General features: G+C 43.9%; 3 protein-coding genes across 3 annotated transcripts; 1 reads left to right on the top strand and 2 right to left on the bottom strand.

Moving 5' to 3' along the window:
- Positions 1–1,623: 1,623 nt before the first annotated feature.
- On the bottom strand, positions 1,624–1,885 carry PHALS_04001 (uncharacterized protein; the record flags this gene model as incomplete). The annotated part of the gene is made up of 2 exons (XM_024721999.1): positions 1,624–1,733; positions 1,807–1,885. 2 exons carry the CDS (start codon positions 1,883–1,885, stop codon positions 1,624–1,626), a joined length of 189 nt encoding a protein of 62 aa, XP_024573120.1.
- A 954-nt stretch (positions 1,886–2,839) lies between these two features.
- Positions 2,840–3,705, top strand: PHALS_04002 (60s ribosomal protein l18a; the record flags this gene model as incomplete). The annotated part of the gene is made up of 2 exons (XM_024722000.1): positions 2,840–2,950; positions 3,361–3,705. 2 exons carry the CDS (start codon positions 2,840–2,842, stop codon positions 3,703–3,705), a joined length of 456 nt encoding a protein of 151 aa, XP_024573121.1.
- A 2,051-nt stretch (positions 3,706–5,756) lies between these two features.
- Positions 5,757–10,374, bottom strand: PHALS_04003 (tkl protein kinase; the record flags this gene model as incomplete). The annotated part of the gene is made up of 2 exons (XM_024722001.1): positions 5,757–6,852; positions 6,926–10,374. The coding sequence occupies 2 exons, from the start codon at positions 10,372–10,374 to the stop codon at positions 5,757–5,759; spliced, it is 4,545 nt and encodes a 1,514-aa protein (XP_024573122.1).
- Between the last annotated feature and the right edge of the window lie 276 nt (positions 10,375–10,650).

A 10,650-nucleotide genomic window follows, 5' to 3' on the forward strand; every position in this document is an offset into this window, starting at 1 on the left:
CGGTCTGGAGCATGGCGAATGCGATGGTCATCTCGACCTCTCTCTCCCAGAGCAGGAGATTCTCTTCATCCTTCCCCTTAAAGACCTTAACGCTCACCATGAGCGGCTCAGGGCGGGGGAAGTCATAGAAGCAAATGATGCAGACAACTTCTGCTGCAGGTGCTCTAGCAGCGAGTTTTCGTAGTTTGAAAACGCTTTTAGGCGCGCACCGATTGCCTCGGGGCCTTGCGCCGCAAGGTGTTGCACGCCCTCAGGGCACAGCAAGGACCCCAGCCTGTTATGCCCGTCCTGCATGCCCTGGTGCAAAGAGGAAAATTGATCCATCCTCACTCCTCACAGAGGATCAGTCTAAACGACTCAGGCGTAGATTGACTACAAGTGCTACCAAATGCAGCGGGGCTGCCGTTTCTTAGCGCTTGAGGAAGCGTAATCTAGGTCACCGACCGTTCGTTCTATACTCAGAACATGTACGAGTTTAGCAGATCGCAATCCGCTCACTCCAAGAGTAACTATTGCCTTCCCAAGGCTAATTAACTTTTCGACTTAAAATCCAAAACTGATTCTTAATTATTTTTATCCTAATTTTAGAAGTTTAGCTTTTTCTAAATATACTAAATATATACAGTAAAATCTTTAACTACTGGCATTCTTATTTGGGTTTGGTCACACCATGCACTTCTCGTGTGACACACACCCCTGTTATCATGGTACGTGTAACCCCGTTACACACGGCTTGCAGCGACAACCTGCGCCAGCCTCTTCTGTACGACTCTGGTTGAGGTGGCGAAAAATGGGGACTTGGCAGTGCCTAAATAGCTTTGTGAGCGGGTATGTAAGTGGTCGACTACTGCGGTGATACTAGTAGATTTGAGTAGAATTTTTCCGTAAATTTTAAAGCTAGCTGTTCCTGCAGTATTGTCTATCGAAATAACGACATATAGTCGAGCTAAACAAGTTTATGCGTAAATATTTCAGTACCTTCAACACAAGAAGGAAAAATGAGTTTCAAAGGCTACAAAATTGATTGGGTTACGCTACTTTAACTTAAGTGCCGAGAGTAGTCACTTAGGGGTATAAAGTGGTTACATGTGTATTGACGCGGAGGATGCACTGATAAAGGATACTTAGTTGTTGTCGTAAGAAAGGATGCATGGCTGCAGCCATGAACAATGCTGCTGCTCGATAAGCCTTGAGTGACGCCTTTTCTGATGCTGTAATTGATCATTAAGCAAGTGGCGGCATATTTGACGCTGTCTTGCTCCTTCATTACGGATGTAACATTATTGCTCTATCAATGTTTGTTAAAGCTGCAGCAGTCGACGAGTTGTACATTTTTGTTGGTAAATATCAGATCAGTTCTGAGCTTACCGACTTGGTAGATTTACCATTCTTCAATCGCTAAAAGTAGAAGCAGCAAAGTTTTTGGGCGGTTATTCTTCTTCAGCAAGTGTCAAGACTTTTGTATATTATCAAATCTTCCCCATATCCTGAAATGCAAACAAACATTATCCGAGTTACTGTAGCTGATTTCCTCGTTTTGACTAGACTACTTCGTGAAATGTTGATGCTATACCAGCTGACTACACTATCTCCACTGTGATCCAATGCTTACGCATAAAGCATTTAATACGAAAGAATTAAGTGCGCTGCAATTGTTATTTTAGTAGCGCCTTGCTGAAGCGAGAATGTACCGTGCTCGATTAACATCAAGTCTTCAACAAATGCAACTGGTGCTGCTTCAAATGGTGGTTATAACAAATCAGGCAACCAAACTCATCTTGAGTTATATCTTTCATAAATAAATACCACTTGCAACAGCGGGATACAGTCCAGGGGCTTGAAGATGTACTGTCCGAGAGCTTGATTTACTGCTGCCAGAAAGCATTCCACGCTTCTGCACTGTTTAAATCTAAACGCTACTGGGTGCTACGATGTTAAATATCGCACTTGAAGATAATCATTGTAACAAAGCTTAGCCTTGAAAGAAAAGCCATTCAAAGTGACGAAAGTTGCCGTAAAGCACTGAATGTCATTCAGATCTGTTCCGCTTCACTGTTAAGTGTATAAATTAATCATTCGATGATTGATAGTGATGGCAGAATCAGATGTTTGATTTTTCAGCATTCGGTCGATTGGTAAGCCAAAGATTCACACGATATAATTATTGCTTGGAATGGGCATGTCGTGATCATGGTCGAAGGCTTCTCGTGAATTGCAGGTGCCGTATGTCATCATGAAAACTTCTAATAATCCATGAATTAAGTAAGGATTGCAGCACTGCGGCAACGAACGGAGCTGCCAGTAGAGGCCACATGCATGGTGTTGAGTATATCGACGCGAGGAATGTGTATACGTTTTTACGAAGATTCGTATCACCAATCAATTATGCAATGACTTTAGATGAGCAGAATGGAGAGATCTATGCGGTGATTAGTCGGGAGTTTTTACGATACGAAAACGCTGGTACAGTATACACAATTATTATAGCAATATTTTGCTTCCTAATTATTACTTACTGAATGTTATAACAATCAATCAGACCTACTGATTCATTTCTGATTCTTCCATGCATTGGTCAAAAATGGATGAGCACGTCACCACCATTAAAGTCGACTATCAACCATAACATATACTTCCGAATCATTCCCGAAAGACTCCCTCAAGCAGAACAATGCCGGTTTGTCTGCTCTCCCATTTAATTTGAAACACTTCTGCGTATCAGTCTAATAACCCGCTTCTGTACTGCTTGCGTCTCGGACGATGCAAACAGATCCGTCAGTTCCAAGTCGTTGGCCGCAAAGCCCCCACTGAGAAGGAGCCAAATCCGCCAGCGTATCGCATGAAGCTTTTTGCACCGAACCCGGTACTGGCTCAGTCTCGCTTCTGGTACTTTCTGCACCAGATGAAAAAGATGAAAAAGACCACGGGCGAGATTTTGGACATTAACGAGGTTCGTCTGCGCGCTTCATCGAATTTCAAATCCTCTCAGTCAGTAAAAATTATATACTACTGAGAGGTTGATCGAGGTCGTAGAATATGTCTTCTTCTCCTCGTCCTATGTATGGCACATTCATGATTGGTGTGTTGTACTGTCCTCCTGACGACCTTTTCATAAGCGCTTGCCTGCCATGAGAGTGAAGATCTGTCGGTTTCCCTCATGCCACTCTTCACTCCAGCTTGCAAACCGCTTTGTCGTCGAGTGAGATCGCGGTGTGATCCGTTGTTTAGCTCTGACCGGACTCAAAATGAGGGGTATCTCTCGTAAGCTCAGTTTCTAAACAACCGATAGCACAGGACGAGGACTTGTAGGCATTTTTTGGATTATTGTCTGACCATTGTATCATAATGTATTGCCTGCAGATAACTGAAAAGAATCGTCGTGTGGTGAACAATTATGGTATCTGGATCCGCTACAACTCGCGTAGCGGTACCCACAATATGTACAAGGAATATCGCGATGTGACGTTGTGCAAAGCTGTCGAGCAAATGTACTCGGAGCTTGCAGGCCGCCACCGTGCCCGCCCTCGCTCAATTCAGATCATGCGCACTGCCATTGTTGCGGCCAAGGACACAAAGAAACTTAATGTGCAACAGTTTCACGATTCAAAAATTTCGTTTCCACTGTCCCACCGTCTGCCACGTGCCGCTCATAAGCACCACAATACGGTGTTTAAGGCCTCACGTCCGTGCACGTTCCGTGGCTAAGCAGGTGCAGGTGTGCTTGGGAAATTTTTGCACGTATAGGTTTATTAAGTAAACTGGGAAGTTTTTCGACTTTTTGCTATTGACTTATTGTTGAAGATGTGCTGATTTGCTAAGTGCTCAAGTTGTAGCTGCCGGATCCTTATAGCTGACTCGGTCTTATTGTTGTTCATGTCTTCCACGGATGCAAAATTCATTTTCTTAAGCGTTTATCTACTGGCTTAAATGCTGCTGTAAAATTTTGTAGTGGTGTCTTGTGTCCTTTGTTGCTTCGACGTGGGCAATTGCATCGCGACATGTCAAATTGCGAATACTAGACTGTGTTTGGCTCTGCGAAAGTAAAAACGTTAAAGTGACGGAAAAAATTAAAATGCAAATGTGCACAATCGAATGTAATACAAAGCCATGGTAGATTGATATATGATTGGGCTGAGTATGGTTATCGAAGCTTAAAGGCGTATCGGCCACTTGAGCCCAAGTTGTTGTGGCATGTAGTGCAAATTAATTTTACTATGGTTGACCAAATTAAGAAAAGGTCGTTCGTTGGCTGTGCGCTGGAATCGAAGACTCTTTTTTTGTATTTGCCATTGTTATAGTTGCAAGTGTTTCAATCGCTGGTACACACAAGGAACAAGTGCCATCTTAGTCAGAAGCGTTTAGCTCTGCGATACGAGACATAGACGCCAGAGGACCATTATCGACTCTGATACGCGAGGGAATGTGCAACTAATTCTTAATGCTTGTACAGGTCGCGGAAGGCGAAAACTCGCACAACCAAACCCTTGGTCACGCGAGAAAATCAAAGTACACGTAGTTGCTGTTGTCACCATAGTATTCGCAAATTTGTTGCCCGCTGATTGTGTGGCGATCAGCTCCGAAAATCATGCTATCAGGTTGTTCATGATAGTCAAGAAGAAATGTTTTTATTTCTTGTGGGCGAAATTTATCATCACGGTTTTTCATTTAAAATGATATCATAAAGGTCCTCCCTCACTACAATATAAACTCAAGAATTTGCTAGTAAACGTGCCCATCCATAGTGCAGTATTTCATTAGTTGGTTCGCCGAATCATTCATCGATGCAACTAAATACCTCGTGAGCTTTGTGTTCGAGCCCAACTCCCGGCTATTGTGTCGCAGCAGTTTACAATAAGAAATTAGCTTTTATTGTTGCAAAATGTTGATTATACATGATAGCAGCTCGTCACTTTTCTTCACAGATCACAGCGCACATAACACTTCCATGGTAGTAGAAAACGATTCAATGTCAAAGGCGAAAACACAAAATCTGTCCCCTTAACTGATTCATGGTGTTGCCAGTTCCTTCAATTCAGCACAAAAAAGATGGTAGGTAGTGGTGTTTTATTGCTAAGCCAAGGTTTTTGACATACTTATTTTACGAAATTTGACTTTGTGGCATTGTCGATAAGTCGTGACGTTTTTGAAACGAAGCTAGGTAGCTGGACACGAGAAAGTACTGTAGTCTCACAGGAGTAATTTTCGTACATCACTCAAAATGTAAGACAGAAATGCTGCACTTATGTGTTGCGTCTTTTAGCCCTCGTGGACAATTTGGAGCCTTGAACGCATTTTGCCACAGCTCCCGTGGGAATGATGCCTTTATAGCAGGAAGTCACAACCTTAATAATGGATTCGGCAGATGGGATATAAAGTCGAAGTAAACGTTTTTCCCTTTAAAATACTTGATTTGTCATTTCGCCTCAAACTTGGGTATTTACACCCGATAGAGAGGCATATTCACGCAAGTGATATAATATAATATAAAGACCGAATATGTAGGTGCAGGGTCGTGCAATCATTGTAAGCAATGATTGTGCCGAATAACCTTACATTTAAGCACAAAGTGTTAGAGTAGAATGCCACCTTAATCATGGAGACTAAATCGACTTCTCCGCTATGAAATAGTACGATAAATATGAATCTTTTTTGCATATAATTTAGTTTTCTGATCGCTCTTCAAGCAGCCCAATAGGCTGAACTCAAAGTTTGCTTGTGTATTCCCCTCAAAACAAAAGTATCGGTAGTAGATAGCACTAGTCCGTCTGCGTCGTGGTTATTAAGTCTGACTCAATAGCAATCTTTTGTTCTGAAAATCCAGGCAGGAGTCTACAACGATGCTCTAATACGCAAAGACGAGCCTGAGCATCTTTGTAATTTGGATTGAATGCCACCAGCTTCCGGATATCTTCAAGCGCCATGTGAAAGTCGCGCTGCTGCTCGTACGCATCTGCTCGTCGAAGCCGGGCAAACACGTTTCCAGGACGACGATCTAACACATACGTGCAGTCAGCAATCACAGCAGCAAATTCGCCTCGCGTCTGGTTAGCTCGCGACCTGTACAAATAACAGTGCATCACGACCTCGTCGTCATCGGACTGGGACGCGTTGATCGCCTTTGTGTAAAACTTGATAGCGTCTTCATACGAACGAAGCTGAAACGCTCGATAGCCTTTCAGCTTAAACCACTCGGCTAATGGCAGTTGTGCTGCCTTTGCTTCTTCAGATTCAAGCTGGCTGATAAAACGAGTAATGCCAGCGTGTCGAGAGTCCACTTCCTGCCCTCGATACAATGTGTTTAGCGCCTGGTCGTGTTGACCAGAAGCGTGTAACACCAACGCTAGACGATAGTATCCCTCTACCTGACGGTAGTTGATCCGGATGCACTTGGATGCATCTTCGATAGCCTTGGAATGATCTCCACAGGCAGCGTAAGCAATGCTTCGATGAAGGTAGATCCAGTCGTTCTTTGGGCTGAGTTCAAGTGCTTTGGTGTAGCATTCGATCGCAAATCTAAAATCCTTCTTACGAAGTGCATCATCGCCATCCTTTTGCTTTAATTTCGCGAACTCGACAGCCGTCATTTGGCGTAGCACAGTCGTAGCATTTTTTCCTTTTAATCTTTTTTTTAAAAGGTTTTCCGTTTCATTGATAATGCCACGAATCTTCGTAAACTTTGGATCGACCTGTAATCCCTTTCGCAGCGACGCAATTGCTTCCTTGTACTTGCCCAACGCCTTGAGCGCTAGTCCATGCTGCAAGTATCCCGTGACATCGTACGGATTATATCGCACGCAGCGGAAAGCGTCATCAGCTGCTTTTTCGAACATCATTGCTTCCATGTACGCCGAGCTGTATTCACATTAAGACAATACCAACTCCCACTCAGACTTCAAACTTTCAGCCGAAGCAATTCAACACATACCTTCGGTCTGCGTAGTATCCGGCACGCTTGCGATCCAGTGAAATCGCTTCCGTAAACTCGTCAATTGCACGATGAAACTCACCATTCTCCAGACACTTAATGCCTTCATTCCGCTTAAATTTGGCCATTGTACCCTTCACTTCCTGTACTAAACGTCGATTTATCACGGTGCTATTTTCCATCACATCAACACCGCAGCATGTCCACAACTGTCTTTTCGCTTCGTCATTCTCAATGAGGATCTCAAGCAGAAACGAGGCAGCAAATTCTACCTGTTGGGGAGACAATCGATGCTTTATCACAGCAAGAAGAATCTTAACAAGCTTTGATTGGATAAGTATAATTACAAAGTCGACTCCAAAGCCAGCAATAAGCTTTAAAAGCTCCAGAGCGCACATTGTGCATCTTTCGTCGTAATTTCTCCATACCAGCTCCATTAATGTCAGAAGACCCTCGCGCTCTACAAATATCGACGCAGTCGAGAGCTCTAGAGCATCTTTTAAGGCCACCAACGTGTCAACAAAGCTAGTTTCATCTGGCTTCTCTGTCCGAAGACGCTCAAGAAGCAGCATGGTTGAGTAATGTGGTGCCGTTGGGTCGATATCTCCGTCATAGATTAAAGCGGTCTTAAATTCGGCAGGAACAATCGATAACGCGTTTTCATCGATAGCAATTTCACTGTGTAACTCACAGTCGGAATCTCTCTCGTCACTGCTTAAGAGATTATGGATAATTTCAATGACATTGCCTGTTTCAAGGCTAACGGCGTCGTTGTCCAATTCTTGCTCTGGCTGTTCGTCGAGAGAGCGGTTGCTGCTAACTTTGACCGTAGAAAGTTCTGATTTATCATCTCCGCGTAATTTCTGACTTAATCTGTCATCTCTGCTGTAAATCACATCGCCTTGATCAAGTGCACAATGCAAAGAACTAACGATATCGTAAGATGGATGTTTCGTCGCCTTCAATTTTTCTCGTGATAAATCCCAAATGTTGCTTAATTTCTCACCACCCACAATTGAGTTTTTTTGTTCGCAGATCATATCTGGGTGACAGTCTCTCGAGGCTGACACAATTTTCTCTACCCGTCGACTCGTCTGTTCTATCATTCTTACATCACTTGATGCTGGAAGATCAAGACCAACCACTTCCTCGACAAATGAATCTCGAGCGGAAGATAAACTATCAAAATGCTTGGCGGTAGTCAATGCCGTTGAAGTCGCCAAAAGCTTTTCACTATTACATGCCAAAATGGACAATTCGGCCAGAGTTTCTTGTACCATTGAAACGACCTTGAAAGTGTTACCTCCGCGTGAGTCGCTGGATCTTTTATCATTCATACCAGGTCGCGTTAGCTCTTGAGACACAATATGAAGAAAACTTGACATTTGATCAAGCTTCTGAGATGTCTGTTCTTCAAGTTCTTCCAAGTCAACATCACTTTCGTTGCAAGACTCGACCAATGTACCCTTAAGCTCTTGTGATACTTCATCAAGCAATGTGCTTGCATGCTTTATACTAACAGCGTCATCGATGTTTGGACCAATTTTATCACTATCACACGATTGAGTTACGTCACCTAAGAGTTGAAGTTCTCGATTTACTTTAATCAATGCATCGGCTACTTGATTCAACCTGGGAACTGGGAGACCCTGTAAATCGTTTAAGCTACTCTCGTGCGATCGGGCCACGGCTCGATTTCCATAGCCAAGTCGTTTCAACTCTTGAGAAGCCTCACTTAGCGTAATTCGATGCTTTGGATCAGCTGCACACATATTTTCAATGAGCGTCCACGCACGAGTGGATATATGTGTTGGTCGAGGCGGTAGAAGATTGAGGTTCCCCTTCAGAGTGCGAATCTTCGCTATATCTAAGCCTGCCCATGGAACAGTGCGAGTCAGCGCTTCCAGAATGCACATGCCGAAAGCATACACATCGGTGGCAAACGAAGTGGCAGAGGCACTTGCATCGTTCAAAGCTACTGGCAAGTCAGCCTTCGATAGCGATTGCTGAGACTTACGATACGCCACATGCTCTCGTAAGCATTCTGGTGCTTGCCATCGAATCAATTCCTCAGCTTCCGCATCAAATACATCAAGTTGAAAATATTCCGTCAATTCCGAATCGCGCGCGTCGCAGGCCAGCGTGTACAATCCAAAGTCAGCAATAACAGCCCGACCTTTTTTGTCAACAAGAATATTGTTGCAACGTAATCCACCATGTACAATATTGTGTTCTTCGTGTAAATGTAGAAGCCCACGACTGGCACCATAAAGAAGTTGCCACGTTAACGTCTCCAGCTTCTCAGAATACTCTAATTTAGTACATTGCTTCGCTCTTGTTTCCAGTGCTTCAAGATATGAGGTCAATCCACCATAAGTTGTAAAGTCTCGTACCAGATATGGCGGAGTCGCAGCATGTGAAGCTCCTCGTACCGTCACCACATTTGGATGTCGAACTCGCGTCCACTTAGACACTCCACTACGTGAAAAAAGCTGCTCTACAATGTGATACTGGACATCAGGGAGTGCCCATAGACACTTGACAGCGACAGTATATGTGGCACTGCTAACTAAAGTTCCTTGACGATCATAATCATATCGATAGGCTTCTCCACGATGAAGTGTCGACCCAAAAGACCCATGCGAGCGGCCTATGATATGGTTCAAAAGAGAAAAAGATACCTCACACGACGGTAAGAACCATCTCGGCACTCGCCGAAGGTGAATGTCACACAAGTTAGAGATCCGTCGATGAGTCATTCGCAGTGTCTCTAGAAGCTGGGACGAATGACCTCTGGGTGGATCAGTGGCTGCGAATTCAGCAACAAGTTCCAACAGCACTAGCGCTTGACTACGATCATTATCAAATTCTTTATTGACAAAGGTTGGAGTCGACAATAGCCCCATTAAGGTATCGTGCAGCGACTTTTCGTCCTGCGCTCTGTCAGCTGCAAACTGTTGCTTCCACACAAGTAAGGGACTAGTGCCACCAGCCAAACCATTGCTTTCAAGTAGCAGATTCAGCTCACGATGTACTCGAGCTAATTCGGACAATAGTCGTCGACTAGCTGCCATTTTGGCCACGAGATTCGGGTGTTTTAAGTGTTGATCCAGCACTGCTCTAATTTGATAAAGTAGCACAAGAAAATGCGATAAATGAAAATCATCGCGTAGCGATTTGTGCTTGACGGCGCTTAAGATTGTTACAAAAGCTTGATGTAGTCTCGTGTGGACATGTAAACAGGCTTGAGGTCGGTCTTGAACTTGTTGGCAGAGACCATAAATCGTGTGCAGAAGAGCTAGTACCTTGTTTGCATTCGGGAGTGCCCGAATGACCGCTTGGTCCATGTAGTTGAGGGAAAATGGCAAAGTAGAAGCATCAAAGCGAGACGACGTGGCAGCATGAGCGTCGCGACCTTGCAGCAGCGACGTCATGGCCTCATTGTCCATCGCGGTGGTTTTTCAAAACGCCAAGACCTCAATCCTCGTTACGTTTTCTCTGCGTCTAGAGAGCGCTTTTGAAAACTGGTAACGACATGAGGCAGAGAAGACTGGAGATGAGCTCTACTCGTCATTTATTCGCGCGAGCAGGTCTCCAGACCGTACTCTCTGCCGGCGTGGAACGGATACAATACAAATTTGTATTTTTGTAAAAATTTGTACAAAAATAATATAATCCTGACTTTTGTGATAAAACTTTTAATTTTTCTTCTGTAAACATGTACA

The sequence above is a fragment of the Plasmopara halstedii genome (genome assembly GCF_900000015.1).
Source record: "Plasmopara halstedii genome assembly, contig: Scaffold_247, whole genome shotgun sequence".
NCBI classification, from domain to species: Eukaryota; Oomycota; class Peronosporomycetes; order Peronosporales; family Peronosporaceae; genus Plasmopara; species Plasmopara halstedii.